Source organism: Pseudorca crassidens, chromosome 5, assembly GCF_039906515.1.
Source record: "Pseudorca crassidens isolate mPseCra1 chromosome 5, mPseCra1.hap1, whole genome shotgun sequence".
NCBI classification, from domain to species: Eukaryota; Metazoa; Chordata; class Mammalia; order Artiodactyla; family Delphinidae; genus Pseudorca; species Pseudorca crassidens.
Genome location: NC_090300.1, coordinates 79,016,633 through 79,038,832, shown reverse-complemented (window position 1 = coordinate 79,038,832; position 22,200 = coordinate 79,016,633). Strand labels below are relative to the sequence as shown.

General features: G+C 35.4%; 1 protein-coding gene across 4 annotated transcripts in view; it reads right to left on the bottom strand.

The window, feature by feature from the left end:
- Window positions 1–22,200, bottom strand: part of ZNF148 (zinc finger protein 148) — a 125,935-nt gene that overhangs the window by 36,955 nt on the left and 66,780 nt on the right. For all 4 annotated transcript variants that reach the window (XM_067738632.1, XM_067738635.1, XM_067738633.1 and 1 more), the window contains 3 exons: window positions 12,858–12,983; window positions 2,682–2,805; window positions 1,397–1,480 (listed from right to left, as the gene is read on the bottom strand). In XM_067738632.1, coding sequence (XP_067594733.1) covers window positions 1,397–1,480; window positions 2,682–2,805; window positions 12,858–12,983 — 334 coding nt within the window. The remainder of the gene's footprint in view (window positions 1–1,396; window positions 1,481–2,681; window positions 2,806–12,857; window positions 12,984–22,200) is intronic.

The following is a 22,200-nucleotide window of genomic DNA, read 5'->3' as shown; positions in this document are numbered from 1 at the left end:
CAATGCAGAGGACGCGGGTTTGATCCCTGATCAGGGAACTAAGATCCCACGTGCCACGGGGGCAACTAAGCACTCATGCCACAACTAGAAAGAAGCCCCTGTGCCAAAACAAAGAGCTCACATGCCTCAACGAAGATCCCGCATGCCACAGCTAAGACCCAACACAGCCAAAAAAAAAAATAGAATATTAAAAAAAAATAACAGGACTTAAAAAAAAAAAATCAATACCGTTGTTCTTCCTCCCAAGTGCCTTGTATACTCCCATCTAGAAATGGTGAAAAATGTTTACTTAAGAAACTGAAATGGGTGGTGTGCATAATGATCTTTGAAAAGTAGAACATCAAAGCATACAGATGTGCTACACAGCTGAAGTTTTATTTAGGAGACTAGCCATGTTCATGTTTGTTAGGGGCCAATAAAGTTAAGGAAAGTTTATTAGGCAGAAAAGCTTGCTTCCTCTATATGACAAACTGTCCAAAGATCCCCTTTCACAGGTACTGTAGGTACCATGAGAACACATCTAAATAACAACACTGGGCAGGTACTTGCTTGACTACTTAATATAGAGATATATGAAGAACCTTAATATTTTCAATATTCATATATTATCACCATCATTTTCAATTCTATTTAAATGTAAGAACCAAAGTTATACAAATTTACCAACTCTTTTATTCCATCACAAAAAGGCAAAATACTGGAAATAAATTCTAAAGAAACACTTTTCATCATGCTTAGAGATGTCAAAAGTTGACAGTTTACTAAATCAAGGTTACATATAAAACTTGGTTTTACGTTCGTCAAAAAAAAAAAAAAAAAGAATAAATGCAACTAAATGTTTGCTCTAAAATGAGGCTCAACTTTTAAAGGTATGGGTTCCTTTATAGTGATCTTCCAAAATATTTGTTTCTAAATCTTTAACAACTTGACTTAAAAATTGGAAGTTTACAATTTATAAGATTATAACTCTCTTGATATAGTAAGCTATATACATGAAACTGTAAGGGGGAAAAAAGTGGTATCGCTATTTTAGGACTCAGGCACTTTGCTTCATCCCCCTGGCTAATTACTGCAAATGATATTTTTACCTACTCTAAACTTGTTAAACATCTAAGGAAACAGCTATTTCACAAAAATTTCTTTCCATTTGTCACTTTAAACATATTTTAAGCTATTATGAAACTCTATTTCAAAGTAATTTATTAGGCTCAGATATTAAGTCAAGTCCTACAGTTAATACTGATTTACTGAAGGAAGAAAAAAGACAAGCTGTGATAAATACTCTTAAGAAACAAAACTGACAAAAGTTGCAACAAGTTGTTGCTCCTTATTAAAAATTCTTCCCTATATTTGAAATGGTAATTTTAATGACCCTAGTAAGGGAGGCAACACTCACCAGTATGAATCTTCTCATGTCTCTGTAGCAGGTACTTCTGTATGAAACGCATGTCACATTGACTACATTGAAATGGTTTTTCACCTTAAAATAATTTCACATCCACAAATTAGTTACTGGATAAAACACAGTTTATGGTTACTATTTTTGAAGAAAGAGAAATCTTAGAAGCCCAAATTCTGGAAATTCCAAATTATCCACACAAAGTTTTTATACTATTCATTAACAGAATTTTATTTCCTCTCAATTTCCTCCCCAAGATTTAAAAATTCACATTCTCACAACCTCACAAAAATGAGATTAAATCTTTCAAGGGAAAAAGAAGTAAATAAATAAAGCAATTTAAAATAGAATTTAAAAATCACAAGGCTAGAAAGGACTCTACAGGTTACCAAGTGTGTCTTAAACATCTCTTCTTTTTATCTGGAGGAAGATCCACCCACCTTGTTCTCCCTGGCTAACCACCACTTCATGCCCTTTCACTTATTTTCTCCAGAACCTTCAGAACTTTCTAAACATCCCCTTAAAAAAAAAGCTAATCCTGTCTCTTCAAACGTTCCCTCTCTGTTGGAGCCTTTCCTTTCAGTAGTCTACCCTATGTCTCAAATTCTTCACCACCCACTTGTCCTTTAATCCTTATACTCTGCTTTCTGAAAAGCTTACTCATGATCTCCCTGCTATTTATTCTAATGGTTTGTTCTCAGCTCTCAGGTCTCTCTCTATCCTCTCAGAAGGCTGTGTGCTATGGTTGATCCTACCCTCCTTGGAATTCTCTTTGGGCTTCTGGAACACTGTATTTTATCAGTTCATCAAATCTACCTTATTACTCTGTCTCCCTACCCACCCCCCCTTAACTCAACGTACATGTCTAGTAATCTTTCCCCAAAGATCTGTGATCAGGTCTTTAGTTCTGATCTCCACAACTTCATGTTATTTTTTTATATTTGATTCCCAAATTCATATTTCAAACTCCATCTGGACATCTTACATAGAAAAATAAATGCTGACAGGCTTTTAATAGTTCATTCTTTGACTGTTTCTCTAGCTAAAAAGAACACATTAAGCCAGATAAATATTCAATTAAGACTAATTTTGCACATCTATACTAATTGTTTTCTCATTTAAAGTTTTTCCTGCTTTCCTTCTTACATCCTGGCCTATGAAGTCTCTGATTTGAAATGCCAGGTTACCTAAAGCCTTAGAAATGAATGACATTTACAAGAAGATGAAAATAGCAAAGATAATAATTTTAATGGCCATAAGCCCACTTTAATTCAAGAAATACCTGTATGAATGAAGACATGTCTCTGTAAGTGATAGTTCGTTCTAAAGGCAGCATTGCAGTGCTCACAAACGTGAGATTTAGGGGTTTTCAAACCAAGTGATCCATCCTCATTTATTGTAAGGATCTGGTTTTAAAAAAAAAAAAGGCGAAACAAAAGAAAGAAATTTTTAAAACGTAATACTAATTTATAAAACAGATAATGCCTTTTAATGCAAACAATGGTCACCAGAAACTATGAAATATTTTTTCCTAAATAATCTTGAGAGGGCTATTAGAATAATGTTACCATTAATTTTAAGAAAGTACAATGTGACTCAGTATGGGTAAAAATCACTAATAAAACCTTGGAAGCTGGTTAGGTAAGATCTCAGCACTCTGCTCCCTCCTCTCCAAACCTGATGTCTAGTAGAGTCCCCTAAGTGTTCTCTGCTAGGGTGAGTATAGCTTTATTTTCAATTTCAAAATATCACATATGCAGGACAAAAGTCTTATGTTTTAGACATGGCGTAAATATCAATCAAATAGCACTGGTTAAATAAATCATGGAAAATGAATACAATTTAATATCATGTGGCTGTAAAATAAAACGAGAAAGCTCTCTATATACTTACATAGAAAGAGCTCGAGGATTTATTCTTAAGTAAGAAAAAAAGCAAGGTCCAGAATCTAGTATATAATTTTGCTAATTTTGTATACAAGATAGTACATATAGCAATATATATTTGTTTGCATATGCATAAAAACTATTTGAGAAGGATATACATAAAATGTATATAACCTTGGTTGTCATGGCTGGGGAACTTGGCATATAGGAGATATGGCAGGAGGGAGGTTTTACACTGTACATACTTAAAACATTTTTCTGAACCATACAAACGCTTACTTATTACGTTCTCCTTTTTCTTTCTTCTTAAAGAAAAAAAGAAAACTAACTTTTTAAGTCATCCTAGAACTGAATTTTGAGTCTGGTTCAGTTTAGGACCTCTAAGGTTATTCTAGGACTACTAAACTATTGTTAAGCATATTCCTTAATAAATGAGAGTGGGTATGGGGAAGGAAGACAGGTGACAAAAGACATCAACCTTGTCTGCCTGTGCTTCCTGTGGTCGAGAATATCTTGGGCCAGGTCCGGACAGTTCCAGAGAGAAGCTCACCTTTGGGCTTCATGTATTCCAGTTTATCAACCATTTGTCCAACATGCAACATTTAAACTGCCTCTTCTCACCAGACACATGGCAGAGTGAAAATAACAAATAATCCCTTTTTTCATTATTGAGGAGAGAAGAAAGATGACAAAATATGATGTGAAGATAAGAAGCAGAGAAATCTAGGAGGTAAGATCAGGAGGAATATGGCAAGTGAGAGGGAAACAGTATTGGAGGTGGGGGCATACAGAGTGGGAGCCAAGAAACTGTGTACCACACAGGGTAGAGAAATCTAGCAAACATCTTACAAAATACAAAGTCCTGTGGAAACTGATTAGGGCCTGTAAATACACAGCTATGACCCCCTTCCCAAAACCTAGGAAGAGGGAGTAAGTAAGGAAAAAGGGCTTTAATTTTTTTAAAACAATTTTTTACTTTAAATTCAGGAAGACAATTCAGCCTATACTGTATGTAAATCAACGGTATTTATTATGCAAATTATACAGGGCATGTGGGTTCTGGGCAAACTGCCAATGTGGTCAACAATGCTTCAAAGTCTATGTACCAAAGTCACAGAGGGAAACATTTGGCAGGAGAATGCAAGTGGGTGTCACAGCTTCCTGAAGAGTCAGTGAGAACAGAAAGTTTCATCGCTGGTCAGTCAGTCTAAAATTTTTTCAACCCCTCCAAGTCACAAAATAATATTCAAGTTAACAATGTGTAAAACAAACGAACAAAAAACCCACAAAATCTTTTAAAACATGATTCAAAATATTTCCAACATAAAATAAGTAACAAAAAGATGTTAAACATTTTATACGAAACAGAATAAAAACAAGATAGCACCAGGTATTTTTTCGCATATGTTGATAACAAATAAGAAGATCCAAGTGCCAAAAACATGGCAACTCAATAGCTTTCTGTGGCATAGCAACTGCAAGGAAAGGCTTTGTAAGGAACAAATCCGGCCCAAGTTACTTAATGTGAAACGGATGTAATCCTTGACTATACAAAGCCCTTTTATGAAGAGTTAAGGAGTTCTAGGTCATTGTTTTCTGGCACTGGGGGTAATGCTGCCTTTCACTGTGGACTCAAGCCTTAATTCAAGGTGGATTTTATGGATGAAACAGCAAACACTGACTTGTGAATAAGCAGACTGAAAAATCTAGCATATTTGTAAGTTCAATGACACAAAAATCAAATTGTTGAACATTTTGTATTTAATTTTATATTAATTTTTTTCTTTTCTTAGGCCAGGGTAACACACATCTTTGTATCAATATAAAAGAAAATTATCTTGCCTCAGAAGAACACCAGTGGCTCTTCCAATTTATAATGTTTTAAATATAACCGACAGATCTTGTCTGTTTTACTCACCACTATAACCCCAGTACCCAAACGGTATCATAGTGAAACTCTATAAATGTCTGTTGATATGGCTGCCTACTACCCATACCAAACATCCTCACAGCTTACCACTCTATTCTTTGTAAAACTTGCTGCAAATTCACTAAGTAGTAACATAGTGAAATGGCTATGTAAAGAACAAAGTTCCTTGGTGGAACAGAAATGGCTCATTAATACAGGTAAAATTATCTTCCTTGGTATAGACTTGGTTTCTTTTCCTGTTCACATCCTTTCCAGATCTTTTAGTAAAATGTGATCTACCAGGTAAGTGGATTTGCCTGAGATTAGCAGGCTTACTTGCTACGAGTACCATAAAATGTTTTTGCTTTTCTTTTTCCCTTCAACATATGAGCACCATTACAACGGAAGAATTTGAAATTTCCAAGTTTAAACCCTAAGGTGCCTGCTATAATATCTCCACATGATTTGTCTTGACTCCTGTCACTGCTGCTTTTGGAGAAATATGGTACGTTATAAAGATCAAGCAACCGGGCTTCATCAAGAGTAAAGAAATTAGTAATAGTCTAAACAATACTCAGCATACTTGATTTTTTTCCTTAACTGTTTCATAAGTTTAAAACAGAATTTTTCAGTAGAATATTTCAATACCAAATGGAACTCCTCAATTAATCTTCTTTCTTAACCTCACGGTCCATTAGCAGATATATTTTTTGTTCTGAGCCAAATCTGTTCCCAGCTAGCTATCTATATACATAGCAATGCCTATGTTAAATAATATACCAATTTTCATCCAACGAAGCACTAACCTCTGCCTATTCAATTTAGAGATTTTTGACTCCTCAAGGGTCACTGCCACCAAATAACTGAAACTTGACACCCGTCAGTGAGAAAGTTTTATTCTCTTAAAAGGCAGATGTGATTTTCCCCACTCTATGTATACTATGTACTACTGAAATTGTTAAAGCATATTTTAAACTAATGATTATAAGTTTTATCATACATTCTGAAATCAATTTCTAAACCACCAAAACCCCAAAAACAATTTGGAGGAGACAGTTTAAAATTCTCACCTATTATGAGCTGTTTTACTGCAACTGAGGGTGGGGAGTGAGATCTAAAGTTCACTTTACTCTCCAAATCCAACTAGAAATGGAAGAAGAGTGCAAGCCCAAAGACATACAACAAAATAACAAAGTAGCCCAAAGCAATAACCACCTAAACATCCTGACCATCCTACTTATCGTTAATATCCCACCTCACGTTGTCACTTTCTTTCATTCTCCATGATTTTTACTGTCTCTCAGCATTTGATTTTACTTATTAACAAATTTCATTTCTAAATGGCAAGCTTTTGCCAGTGCTAGAACATGAAATTCACTATATCATAAGCATGGTATATATAACATGATATCAATAACTGATGTTCAGGAGAATGACCCTGAGCCTTAGAAAAGGTTATTTCTCTCATATTTCCTAAATATCAGGCAAAGAAGCATGTGAATTTTTTAAAAGGAAGGTTTACATCCAAATATTTTTTAAAATTAGGGTTTGATTCTGTGGAAAAATTATTTACCCAGAATACAAAATTCCCTGGAGAAATTAGATAAATAAAATACTAATACTTTTTTTTTTTAACTAATTTTCTTCTTCGTTTTTCTCTTAAGTACTATTCCTTATTTCCATCCCCATTCTTACAATCAGTTATTTACCGTAAGGCTACTCCTTCCACAATCAAGCTAACATGTAGGAGAAAGCTTGACAAATAGCTAGTATATCTATTTCTCTCCTTCTTTCAATTAAATTTTCCTCATTTTAAATCACTCAATTTAGAATCTTTTTGATACTAAAATCACTAATCTTTTCTGGGAACCAGTGGTGTATAATAAATTGCTGGGAATGGATTCTCTATATAATTCATAATCTATTTGATTTGTGGGACAGGCTCTTCCTTCCTGAGTTCAGCACAACTCTGAAAAATCAATTTCTACTCAGACCACCTATAGTGTTATAACAAAAAACCCAGTTCCTTTCTTCAGTACCTGATAAGAGATCCTGGCACATAACAGGCACTCAAATTATTTGCTGAGAGAATGAAAAAGGAGATACATTTCAGAATAAGGTAATCAAAAAGCACTCTGCTCTACCTCATTCTATTACTAAAGAGTTTGAAAAGACCTATAAAGCATATATAATACTGGATTAAGATAATATTGTTATATTTTACTGAAAAGGATTCTTAGAGTTCATCAATGTTAACTCAACAACCCTCATAAAACCCTTCTGTGGTGGAAAACGTCATCACCCAATTCACATAAGTCAATAGCAAAGTCGGGTGGTAATACCTCATTTATCCAGAAACTTTTACTATTGAGACTTGAGATTCTCAAGCCCCAACGCAGCCAAAAAAAAAAGTGGTGCTGGGAAAACTGGACAGCTACATGTAAAAGAAGGAAATTAGAACACTCCCTAACACCATACACAAAAATAAACTCAAAATGGATTAGAGACCTAAATGTAAGGCCAGACACTATAAAACACTTAGAGGAAAACACAGGAAGAACACTCTTTGACATAAATCACAGCAAGATCTTTTTTTGATCCACCTCCTAGAGAAATGGAAATAAAAACAAAAATAAACAAATGAAACTTAAAAGCTTTTGCACAGCAAAGGAAACTACAAACAAGACAAAAAGACACTCCTCAGAATGGGAGAAAATATTTGCAAATGAATCAACGGACAAAGGATTAATTTCCAAAATATATAAACAGCTCATGCAGCTCAATATTAAAAAAACAAACAACCCAATCCAAAAATGGGCAGAAGACCTAAATAGGCATTTCTCCAAAGAAGACATACAGATGGCCAAGCAGCACATGAAAAGCTGCTCAACATCACTAATAATTAGAGAAATGCAAATCAAAACTACAATGAGGTATCACATCACACCAGTTAGAATGGGCATCATCAGAAAATCTACAAACAACAAACACTGGAGAGGGTGTGGAGAAAAGGGAACCCTCCTGCACTGTTAGTGGGAATGTAAATTGATACAGTCACTATGGAGGACAGTATGGAGGTTCCTTAAAAAACTAAAAATAGAACTACCATATGACCCAGCAATCCCACTACTGGGCATATACCCAGAGAAAACCATAATTCAAAAAGACACATGCATCCCAATGTTCACTGCAGCACTATTTACAATAGCCAGGTCATGGAAGCAACCTAAATGCCCATCGACACAAAAATGGATAAAGAAGATGTGGTACATATATACAATGGAATATTACTCAGCCATAAAAAGGAACGAAATTGGGTCATTTGTAGAGACGTGGATGGATCGAGACTGTCATACAGAGTGAAGTAAGTCAGAAAGAGAAAAACAAATATTGTATATTAATGCATATATGTGGAACCTAGAAAAATGGTACAGATGAACCGGTTTGCCGGGCAGAAATAGAGACACAGAAGTACAGAACAAACATATGGACACCAGGGGGGAAAGCGGCGGGGGTGGGGGAGACGAATTGGGCGATTGGGATTGACATGTATACACTGATGTGTATAAAACATGACTAATAAGGACCTGCTGTATAAAAAAATAAATAAAATAAAATTCCAAAAAAAAAACAGTACTCAGAGTTGTGAGGGTTAAATGAGTTAATGATATCAAGTGTTTAGAACAGTGCCTGGCACATACTAGTGTGTGTAAGAGCACTATAAAAATAGTTGTTATTATTATAAAGTTTGGAAAACAAGAAAAGCTGAGAGCAACCTTTTTAGTATGCAAAGAGTGTTAAAAGAGAATGAACCAGAATAGTAGGAAAGCAATTTCATTTCTTACAGTAGTGTTAAATATGGTGGAAGGGTAGACCATTTTATGTGAGGTTTTGCAAAGAACAATAAAAAGAGGGTGAAAATTGACCTCGCCAAGTACTGCAGGGACATGACATTAAAGTCAGGACAATAAATTCAACAAAAAAAGACTAGGTGATCTTTAAAAAAAAAAAAAAATGTAAACCATAATCACCCTGGACTCTTAGTATAAATGGAAATCCCCTAAATTAGAATCTCCAAGGATGGGGCCTGCGTATTTATAACTGGAATAGACCTATGGGTGATCTAACGCAGAGCCACGAGAACCACCAACATGAACGCACTGAGACTGAATTAAGTCTACTAAAACTTTTCATACATTTCTAATAACTTTAGTTCTCTGTAGTCCTAATCCACAACAAAACAAAAAAAGAGTCAAAGGGGCAATGGAAGGTGATGTTAAGTGGCCACATGGGTACAGCAATGTAAAAATGAATAGTATATCATTAAGGAATGAGACAGTGAAGCAATTATAAGCAGTCAAAAAACTCTTAAAGTCTAGCAGTCAGGAGTTTTCAGGATGAGGGGGAAAAAGCCCTAACATCTCAGTCTTCCCAGAGGGCTTCACTATGATACGTATGATTTTTTCTTTAATGTTTACAACATCAACCCCAAAGCATTAAAAGCTGAATTATGTTCAAATGTACTATGTTTTAAAAGAAAACAACATATTAAAGATTTCCAACTAAGTGGTTAAAATAAAATTAAACATTTAAAAGGGACAAGTTTTTATTATATAGAAAATTTGCTTTCATAAAACAACTTATTCCATGACAGTATCAAATAACTTGATCAAGATAACATTCCCTAGCTTGATTACCCTCTTCTTCAGACATGCTGCCAAACGTATTTTGGCAATTTTCAAGTGTCAAATCTACCTTAAGATGACTAAGCTTTGCCATATGATAAAGGCTCAGGAAGCAACTACTGCTTAAAATTCATGGCAGCTAAAAATGACATAACATTACAGTATTTCTCACCACAAAGCTTAGTTGGAAGGGACCAGGTCTACATGGATGTGTAAGCTCTAATATTTTTACTAAAAATCCATAAGATAACTTCAGTGATACTTCCTGTATGGATCCCCAATCTAACAGGACACAATGGTAACATATACTCAAAATATTAGTAATGGCAAAATCCAAGATTTGGGAAAAGTGTTTGCAGAGAGTGGAGTCCTCTAAGCATAATACATTACAATTAATTGAGAAACTTAAAGCTGTTTTTAAGGAATTTAAAACAAGCAACACATTGATTTATAAACATGAGATAAGGTTTTCTTTCTCTTCATACAGAAAGAGGAGAGTTACTTTAATGAAAAATCAGAAGTGTGAATGTTTAAACACATGTTCAAAGTTCTGAGACTCCAGATACAAAACCACTCATCTGGACACTGCAAGACCAGTGTTAAAAACAGACCACAACCATTCTCTGTCCTATTACATGTAACAGGTCAGGACAATCTAAAAATAATTGTTTTTGTTATTCTCACATCCATGTCTGCCATATATTATTTCCAGTTATTTCAGCCTCCTAAGAACTGCTCTAAAAAGACTGCCCAAAACATTTTCTTATATACAGTATACTCAGAATAGGCCAAATCTTTCATCTAGCAACTACATAGATATATATACAAATATTTAAATAATGTCCTTAGAAATATTTTGATAATACATTATAAATGACTTTATCTCAAATTAGACAAGCAAAAATGGCTTAAACTGTAAAAATCTGATCTGTACTACCTAGAACATATAAAGATTCCAAATAACATCCTACTAGAAGATAATAATCTGAGTTTTAGTCAGAATTTCAGAATTATACTCAAGCATAGTATCAGAAAAACATGGCAATGAAACATCAAGGAAAATGTACAACTTACATATATTATTTTTAAAGACTTGAAATAGATTCCCCATAGATCAGCAATGAACCCAAAGTAACATAATCACTATCTCAATTTTAGAAATTAATTTTTTCCTCAAAGAACTTGATGTATTCATTAATGTAAAATTTTAAAAGTCTCATATATCACTGAGAAAAATATTAACCTCAAGAAAAGAAAGGGAAGAAAGGAAGGGGGGCATAAAGGGATAGCACAAAACATGAAATATAAAATGTCAATAATTATGAAAAAAAACACAAGTTTTAGTATGACCAATATCCAAAGAAATTAAAATTTAAACTATAATGAGACACCCATCTTAAGCTACAAAAAAAACAAAGTTTCATACTCAAGGCTGGTGAGAGTATGGACAAATACACCTTAGGTCCACTGCAGGTAGCAATGTAACTGATACAACATTTCTGGAAGGAGTAACATTATCAAGAAACTTTACTTATTTTGCTTGCTTCCTTGCTTATGTACTCATTTATTTTTAAAGAAACCTTTTTAAAAGTTCACGCCCTTTGATTTCGTAGTACACGAAGATCCATACACAAATATTTCAAGAGCAGCATGATTTAAAATGAAGGCAAAGAGAAAACAACTTTCCAACAACAGAGCAATCACTGAATATAATGTGATATATCAAAAAATAATACATTCATTATGCAGGTAATAAAATCGTTATAAAAAAATCTTTAATAACTTTAAAAATAGCTTACATACTCTTTAAGTTACAAATCAGGAAATTCAGACAATCTACACAAATTTGAAAATAGAAAGGGAATATTGCAGAAAATTAAGGTATTCACCTCTAGGAAATGTAACTATGGGTTATTTTAGTCTCTATATTTTTCAAACAGTACCCACGCTTATATATCCCCAAAGCAGTGGTATGTTGGTAAATGTTTAACAACAGTTTAAGGAGTCAGTGGGCTGCGTTGCTGATTTCCATGGTGTAAATATTCTCACCATGCCTAATTTCAAGCTACCAATGGTTTTAGCACCAGCTTGCAAAATTCCTGAAAACTCAGCAATCAGCTCTGGCAAGCCAGTACAAACTGGGTTCAGCACACCATTTGAGTCCAAAAGTATACAAATAATGATGATGATTATGATTTAAATACAAAAACAAGTAGCCCTCAAAATAAAAAGGTCATGTTATAAAATCTTTTTTAAAAAGTCTTCTTCACTACACGAGGGAAGAAAACAAAAGATGAAAAATAACTATTTACAAATTATACAAATTATACTATACAGAGTTCAAAGACTTCCCCAGAATACCAAAATGCTACATATAGTCAACTACTACTGTAATGAAAAGGAAAAAAGGCAGGCAATTCCTAATAGTATTTACGGGTCAGTTGTTTATTTATTAATCCATTCATTCACCCACAGTATTTATTGAGAGTCCCTTAGGCCTACTATTCCAGGCTCTTAGGATATAGCTGTGAATAAAATTAGTCCCTGCCCTGGTGGAGCTTACATTCTATTCTAGCACAGTTATCACACAACCTTTTCCTAATGAGGAATCAATACTGAATTTTCCTGAAACCATATATTAACATAAGTAAAACTAATATGAATGAGAAGCAAGGGCACTGCATACCATCTGTCAGTTTTTAAAGAAAAGAGAGACACGGGGTAAGAAAAGTTTGTTTTCAAAAAAAAAAAAAAACACGGTGAAAGGGAAGTGGAAAAATTTAAAGCAGTGGCCCACCACCTCTATTCAGGCAAGCGTCCCTTCCTTTCTCCTGGTGAAGCTGATGCAACATTCCAACTTTACTAAGCCATATGAGACTTTTATGTTGCCTATGGTCCAGCCAGATTCCTGCCAATAAGATTAAGCAATTGTATGGGAGTAGTATGTTAGGAACCACCACCTTAAAATATTCTCTTACTTTTGCAGGAGAACGTTGTTTCCGTTTCTTCTTTTTCTGTAAGTCTACTGGCTCTCTGATTTGTTTTTTGTCTCTCATCAGTTGCTCAGATACATCAGTAAAAGTAATTTCCTGCTTTACACTTATCTGTTAAAAAAAAAAAGCCAATTTTAGAAATAAACAAAAACTCTATTGTGACAAAAAGCCATTGCATGCTTAATCCTTTGCTAAACCTACCTACAGGTGCTCCCAAAATGATTATTTGTGTGTGCAAGAGTATGTTGAAGAATTCATTAATATGTAATTGATATATAAGAATCAACAGTATATAAATTGAGGGAATAAACTAGGATTTTACAAAAATTTATCTGGAAAGAAAAAGATTAAAATGTCCTGGGAAAAGATAATTAAGACCTAGCAGAATAAAGCAGAAGTGAGCACACAATTTCACTCCCACATTTAAGGAAACTGATGTTAAAGTTAAAGGCACAAAAAAGGTTAAATTCCAAAATCAATAAAATACTGGGGGATAAAAGGGGTATTCAGACTTCATGATGGGTTTCTCTCAATTTACAAAACATCACAAAAACAACACAAAATTCTAAAAGGTAATCTCATCAAAAAAGGAATGATAAACTAACAATGAAATCTAATTATCTTTAAGTTCAATGTTTTTGGCAATATCTTAGCCAGTATTTTCCTGGCCTCTACAACCATCATCAAATGTGTGTTTATAGAACTGCATATGGTTTTAGGCCCCTGCTATGTACAAGACACAATTCTAGCTACATGATAACAAGAAATGTTAAGATGTCAACAATCTTATCTCATCTTTAGATCTCAGTTCTCACAGATGTGAAGAGCTGCGTGTCCTAAAAAATAATATGGGGACTTCCCTGGTGGCACAGTGGTTAAGAATCCATCTCCCAATGCAGGGGACGTGGGTTCAATCCCTGGGCAGGGAACTAGATCCCACATGCATGCCGAAACTAAGAGTTCGCGTGCCACAACTAAGGAGCACACATGTCGCAACTAAGGAGCCCGCGAGCAGCAACTAAGACCTGGCACAACCAAAAATAAAAAAAAATTTTTAATTTAAAAAATATATGGAGGTTCTATGATCATTAACAGTAGCATCAATTCTCATCAGAATTGATGGCGCACAGTCATCCTGCTGTGCTACATTTTCAACCTATCCCTGAAATGAAAACACAAGTATCTTAAAACTAAGAAACTTTCAACCAACAAGCTCTGAAATACATTAAAAATCCTTGACTCTTCGACCATGTGAGGACACAACGAGAAGTCTGCAACCTGGAAGGGGACCCTCACCCGACCATACTTGCACCCTGATCACGGACTTCCAGCCTCCAGAACAGTGAGAAACAAATTTCTGTTGTTTATAAGCTTTTAAAAAAATCTTGATAATAGTCCAGGAAATACAATGTGCTAATGGCTACATTTTCAAAAAATACACTTAAAAAGGGGGTGCAAAAGGTTATAAACATCTTACAGACTCATAGTGTAAAGCTGGAAGACAGAGCTGTGCAGAGGGGTTCATGAGGGAAATGCAACATAAGCAAGGAATTTCAAACTAACCAAATAAAGAACTGGAAGTTTTCAAAAATTCCTGAAATGTGGGGGGCGTGAGAATTGCAAATCAAGGAGAACCTAGGCATAAAAACATGACTGTAAATGATTATTTAGCTAATAATTCTTTCTATCAGGTTAGAGAATCGTACTAATGACCATTCTTATGGCTTCTTTTGGTGTAATTATTTGAAACATAAAATAGAATGGTAAGGTCACCTCCAACAAGGCTTTGGAACACAGACATGTTACCATCTTTGAAGTGATGTTTACTGAAATACAACTGTTGAAACTGGGTATGAGACAAGGAGAAATGACAACAGGCTAAGCAGTTGCTGAACTACTCTGGTCTTATGTTGCAGCAAAAAGTAGTTCCAACATTTCTGTCAACTTATAAATTACAAAGAAACCATGAAAATATAGCATGCAGCAGTAAGAAAGAGCCGGGGACTTCCTTGCTGGCACAGTGGTTGAGAACCCACCTGCCAATGCAGGGGACACGGGTTCGAGCCCTGGTCCGGGAAGATCCCACATGCCACGGAGCAACTAAGCCTGTGCGCCACAACTACTAAGCCTGCGCTCAGAGCCAGCGAGCCACAGCTACTGAGCCCACGTGCCACAACTACTGAAGCCCGTGCGCCTAGAGCCCGTGCTCCGCAACAAGAGAAGCCACCACAATGAGAAGCCCGTGTGCTGCAACAAAGAGTAGCCCTTGCTCGCCACAACTAGAGAGAGCCTGCACACAGCAACGAAGACCCAATGCAGCCATAAATTAACTAATTAATTAATTTAAAAAAAATAAGAGACCAACTTTTTTTCAGCAATAGTGTCGAGTAGAGTGTAAGACAGATTCACAAATAAGTTCTTCAATAAGAAGCTAATCACAAACAAAGGAAGAACCTTTATGTGCACACAGTGAAAAACATTAATTCATATATCTGAACCTTTTATCTATTTTCATATATATGGAAAGTGATCATATTGGTACTAGCATTGACAAATATAAGGTACACTTTTAACAATATGAAAGCACAGACCAAAATTTAGAAGTATCAGTGAATCAAAGCATTGTGAATACCAACAGGCACATAGCAAGTTACATGTTTAGAACAGTCCAACAGGCTTATCACTCATAAATGGAATAAAGTAATCTCTACATATAACACAACCACACACTAAAGTATACGGTCCAGCCTAAGGTGCTTAGAAAGGATGTTGGTAAATCCATAAACATAAAGAGATGGGTATGAAAATGACACGGCAACTAGAAAGAATGAGGTGCAAAAAGTCTGGGAAAATGAATCTTCTTTGGCCCAAGAAAGACTACAATAATCTATAAAAACATGTAAACTTCTTAAGCATGATAAAAGAGACAACAATTCATCTATAAGTTCCCTACTATTTCCTTGAGAACTATCTTTAAAAGAAAATCAGGTACAGTGTTACTTTTCACCTAAAATAAAACAAAGTATAGTTAATCAAAGCAGGCATTTGCAGATGTGTGATAGTTGAAAAGACAGGTTTGCTGGATTTTTGAAACATTCATTGGAACATCAAGAAAATCAATAGGCTAGGAAGTATGTCAGATTAAAAAACAAAGGCAAGAAAAACCTCTGGTTTCTTCCCCATAGCTTAATCTTTACCATTTCACCTAGTGCCATGTACAACCTCCTGCCTACATTTGAGAGCCTGAATTTCAATGCTTTTCTCACTACCAAACCAGAAATACCATCAATACTGTCAATCACCCTACTCATACTTCTTTCATAAGATTTCACTAAACCCAGACGCTTCTCCACCTGAAGCTGTTAAGACCCCTGCTCATCCACTGATCAAAGCTCCCTCTGGATCTCCACTTTGAGACTGGGTAAGCCATCAGGCATGACTCCCATGTCATATTTACCTTGTATATTCATCTAACTTCTTCCCCAACATCCTATCAAGAGGCAGAGCCCATGCTTCCTCACCCCTTTCCACTGCCCAAGCTGGTTCATTCTTGCTAGTTCTAATATATATCTCCTAATTATACTGAGGTATTCCTCATTTTTGATCACTCTCTCTTTATTCTCCCAACTTTAAACATAAAGAGGCCTCTCTATATTGAAAAAATCTTTCCCTTGATTCTAATCACTAGTAAATCACGCCCAGAATCCAGAATGACTCCTTCTTTTTCAGGACTTATTTCATGTCTTTTATATTTTACTATTTCATGTACCTGTATCTTACCTTGGTATCTGAAAATAAGATAGTCTTCTTTTGTATTTCTCGTAACAGCTTTCACTCACTTATTCATTCAACAGCTATTAAGTACCTGCTACATGCTAAATTCAGTCAGTCTAAAGTAATACAATGGAAGCTTTAAATTTACTGAGATTCTAATATGTACAGAGAAAAATACTAGATACTGAGAACACATTCTATGACAAGGTCTCCTTTCCAAAGGTCTTAAAATGGAGATGGGAAGTTTTGATGCCTTAAAAAAAAAAACAAGTAACACTAATAAATGAATAAAATGGCACATATTTGGCTCAATCTAAATGAATGATACAGGGAATAAGGGCAGGAACCAAATGGAGAAATTCATGAGATCTGAAATAACTGCAACTATATCTATCCCCCTTTAATTTTTTTCTTCCAAACATGCTACTCTTCCCAACAACTTTCTTCCACACTCAATAATGTTATTAAGCGATGTAACAAATTTAAACATACCTAAAATAATGTTGCCAGACATAGTATGTGAAGAACATTTCATGTCATTTGCAAATTTTGATCTACCCCTAACTCCCAAACAAGGTGACCCCTTATAATCACTTTGGACTCTTCTTTCACTTCATTCTCAATATCCTACGTCCATATGCATTTCATTCAAAGTAGCCTTATCAACCTTGATACTTTAGGGCATTATCATCTACCAATGTATTCTTTCACAAATAAATTAATATAAAACTGTTTTCTTGCCATTTCCCCAGTGAGGAAATCTACAATAGCTCCTTGTTGCCCATAATATCAATTATACTCTCCCCAGCTCAGCTTTCAAGATTCTACACGATCTACTTTACAGAAAAGACCTAGGTCACTTGGCAGAAGTATCTGTTCTTACCATCTCCCCATTTCTGGAGCCATATGTTCCTTTCAATTTTCAATTTCTCTTTTAGGTATTCTCATTCATCTTCCCACCCCTGTTTAAGAAAAAAGAAAGCATCTTGTGCTTTCCTCTACATTCTGTGCTACTGACTCCATTACCACCCATCTCTAAGGCTCTGCAGCTTCACTGCCTCTCTAAAGTAATCTCCCTTACTTCACCAACTACTTCTCTGCCTAAAAGCACGCTTAAATTTACCCTATAAATTCTTGTGGACCAAAATATTTCCAGCAACTTCCTTCCTCTTATGGCCAAACTTTTCAAAAGAATAATCTTTAGTAATAAGCATATAGGCAAAATAACTGCCACCAAACTTAGAGAAATGGTTATTCTGAGAGTAAAAACAGTATGTAGTCATATAAGAAGAACGTGTAACTATCGCTAGAAGGAAACGGTTCCAAAATACTGCCTAGGAAGCAAATTGAATCAAAGTGACCACAAGTACTACAAGTGTTTAAATGTAAAAAGAAAGATATAAAACAATTAACTGTACTGCAAATATACTGCCTAAATAATGTAGCAATATTCAGAAGTATTCATGGAGTCCAGAAAAAGAGAAATTTAACACCAAGAATATATCTCTGTGTGTATGCGTGTTTATTTCCAGGATGGTTTTGGAAAGAACAGTTACATATAACCAGTCAACAGGAAGATTTCTAATTCCAAGCTCACGAAGCCACAGAATAGGGCCAGGAAGAAAAGCAGCACATTGATGGACAGGCCTTTATGTGAATCATGAACCATAACCCTCCCTTTCTGCCTGACCCGACTGCATTCAAACTTCTGAAAGGAGCTTCATTTGTCAGGGTCTGAGAAAGTCCATAACTATCTTTTGCTTTTGAAAAGGTTCAGGGACCCACAGTTCACAACAAACATTCTAGTGTACTTCTCTATAATATTTCTCATTATAAATTTGTATTTTGGTTGCTATATCATCATCTTACAATTTAGATAACTATAAGATGAAGTGGAAGAAGTGATCAAATCAAGTTATCTTACCTGAAACAGTGCTGACCACCCCCAACCTACCCAGAAATTCTATTCTTTTAACTTCTATAGCACCATGGTTTAAGTTCTTTGCTGTTCCTCACGCAAGTTCTTCTGCATCCATCCTTCTACTATATATGTACCTTTATTCTGTAAGAGTTTTAGTACACCTCTGTCAGTGGCTCTCAAAGTTTCATCCAGGGACTTCTGAAAATCCCTGACACCCTTTCCAGTGGGGTGCTCCATGAGGTCAAAAATACTTCCATTATAATACCTATTTTTTTTCACTCTCCTCTTATGAGTATGTAGCAGCAAAACTGTAAAACGAATTCTCACGAAATTTTTTATTTATAAAAGGGTTATATTTCATTAAAAATATGCTATATGTTAACATGTAATGGGATTTGTTACTGATAAATTAATAAATAAAATTTTAAATTTCTCAGTTTTAATTTCTAAAATGGTAAATATCGATATACATAACCAACAGAAGAGCTGTTAAGAGTCCTCAATATTTTTAAGAATAAAGGGGTCCCCAAGACCAGAAATTTTGAGAACCACTGAGCTAGATACATCTTAACTATATTTTGCATTCCCTCCCTTTTCTCCATTCAATTTCTTTCAATACAGGTGCCTGGGCCCAACCAACATAAAGAAATTAGTATAGACGTGTGTGCATGTGTGAGTCAGTAGGCACACATGTACTGCCTAGCTCTGTCAGCTGAGATCACTGAGAAGCAATGAAATCCAACACAACTAGCATCCAAAACTTAGTTTCTAAATACCACTATCCAAACAAAAGGAAATGGAGCTCCTTGGAGAAGCAACTGATTTCAAAGCTGGGCAAAGAAAACTATACGATGACCTTGGAACATCTTGTGGTGCCAGAAACTAGAGTACAGGTCAAAAGGACACAAGGGTCTGTCTGAAAGAGCTCCCAATAGGCAAAGCTGAAACAACTTGAGCAAAAAAATAAATGACAATACCAGATTATAACTCAAAGAATAAGGCAATATCCATCCTGATATAAATGGAAATAATTTTTTTAAATGGAGAGAAGGGACAGCTACAATTAACATAAATATAGAAGGAATGAGGAAAATACAAATTCACATTTAGGCAAACACTACATTAATAACTACAACTGGCAGGATCCACCAATGCATGCTTAAATAGGTAGGAAAAAATTTCAGTAGAAATAGGATATTTAAGCAGATTCAAACTATTTCCTACAAGATATTTGCCAATTACAAAGAAGAAAAAAGTGACTTTAAGGGAAAAACTGGCAGATATGATGTTAACAAAGTACTGAGAGTGCAATATCACCTGTAATAAGACATACATCCACATTTTATAGTCCCTGATATGATACACTAAGAAGAGGACATTTCTGTGGAATTTGTCGAAAAATGAAAGCTTCAATCTAATCATAAGAAAACATCAGGCAGGGACTTCCCTGGTGGTCCAGTGCCTAAGACTCCACACTCCCAATGCAGGGGGCCTGGGCTCAATCCCAGGTCAGGGAACTAGATCTGCATGCCACAACTAAGAGTTCACATGCCACAACTGAAGATCCCACATGCTGCAACTAAGACCCAGCACAGTCAAATAAATAAATATTTTAAAAAGACAAAAAAAAAGAAAGAAAACATCAGGCAGCCGCAAATTAAGAGACATTCTACAAATAACTAACCAATACTCATCAACTATCAAGATCATAAAAGATAAGCAAAGACTGAACAACTGTCATGGAATGGTGGAGACTCAAGAAGATACAACTAAATACAACGTGGAATCCTGAACTGAATCCTGGAACAGAAAAGGGATATTAGGGGAAAAACAGATGAAATTCAACTAAGGTCTGTAGTTTATTTAATAGTATTTTACCAATATTAAGTTCCTGGTTTTGATAACTGTACTATGGTTGCATAAGCTTTGATATTACTGGGTGATGAGATTATGTGAACTCAGTACTACTTCTGCAACTTTCTCATAAATCTAAAATTATTTCATAATAAGTTTTAAAAAACTATTCTATAATTTTTCTAAACTAAAAATAGAGTTGCCACATGATCCTGCAATCCCACTCCTGGGCATATATCCAGAAAAAACTATAATTCGAAAAAATATATGCACCCCAATGTTCATAACAGCACTATGTACAATAGCCAAGACATGGAAGCAACCTAAATGTCCATCAACAGATGAATGGATGAAGAAGATGTGGTACATATACACAATGGAATACTACTCAGCCATAAAAAAAGAACAAAATAATGCCATTTGCAGCAACATGGATGGACCTAGAGAATATCATACTAAGTGAAGTAAGTCAGAAAGAGAAAGACAAATATCATATGATATCACTTATATGTGGAATCTAAAATATGACACAAATGAACTTATTTACAAAACAGACTCAGAGACATAGAAAACAAACTTACAGTTACCAAAGGGGAAAGTGAGCGGAGGAGGGATAAATCAGGACTTTTGGATTGGCAGATACAAACTACTATATATAAAATAAACAACAAGATCCTACTGTATAGCACAGGGAAAAGAATATAGAAAAGAATGTGAAAAAGAATATGTACATATATATAAACACACACACATATATACATATATATGTATAACTGAATCACTTTGTTTTAAACCAGAAACTAACACAACATTGTAAATCAACTACTCTTCAATTAAAAAAAAAACCCAGGGGCTTCCCTGGTGGCACAGTGGTTAAGAATCCGCCTGCGGGAGGGAGACGCAACAGGGAAGACATATGGGAACATATGTTTATGTATGACTGATTCACTTTGTTATAAAGCAGAAACTAACACACCATTGTAAAGCAATTATACCCCAATAAAGATGTTAAAAAAAAAAAAAAAAAAAATCCGCCTGCCAATGCAGGGGATGTGGGTTTGAGCCCTAGTCTGGGAAGATCCCACATGCCGCGGAGCAACTAAGCCCGTGTGCCACAACTACTGAGACTGCGCTCTAGAGCCCGCAAGCCGCAACTACTGAGCCCGCGTGCCACAACTACTGAAGCCTGCGCGCCTAGAGCCCGTGCCCTGCAACAAGAGAAGCCACTGCATTGAGAAGCCCACGCACCGCAATGAAGAGTAGCCCCTGCTCACCACAACTAGAGAAAGCCTGTGAGCAGCAATGAAAACCCAATGCAGCCAAAAATAAAATAAATAAATTTTTTTTAAAAAACAGCATTTGTATGGTGTTCTACAAATTTGTGATGCCTCCTCAGCATAGTAACTATGATTTATCTGACATTTACTATGTACCAGGCACTGTCCTAGGTACTAAGGATACAATGGTTGGGCATGCAGGGAGGGAGGGGGGTGCTCTTGGTCTCTATCCTGTATAATCTATTGCATTTAATCCTACAGTAAGACTATGAGGTTAGCATTTTCATCCCATTTTACAAATAAGAAAACTAAGGCTGAGAAAGGTTATTTGCCTAAGGGAAACAAAAATTTCCACCCAAGTCTTCCAAATCCAGCAACAGAGATCCTACTTACTGTTATCTGTGAATTATTTTTTATCCTCATGTTACCAATAAAGAAACTAAAACTTCACAGAGGTAAGTGTCTTACCCAAGCTATTGGATTTCAACCCTAGGACTTAAAC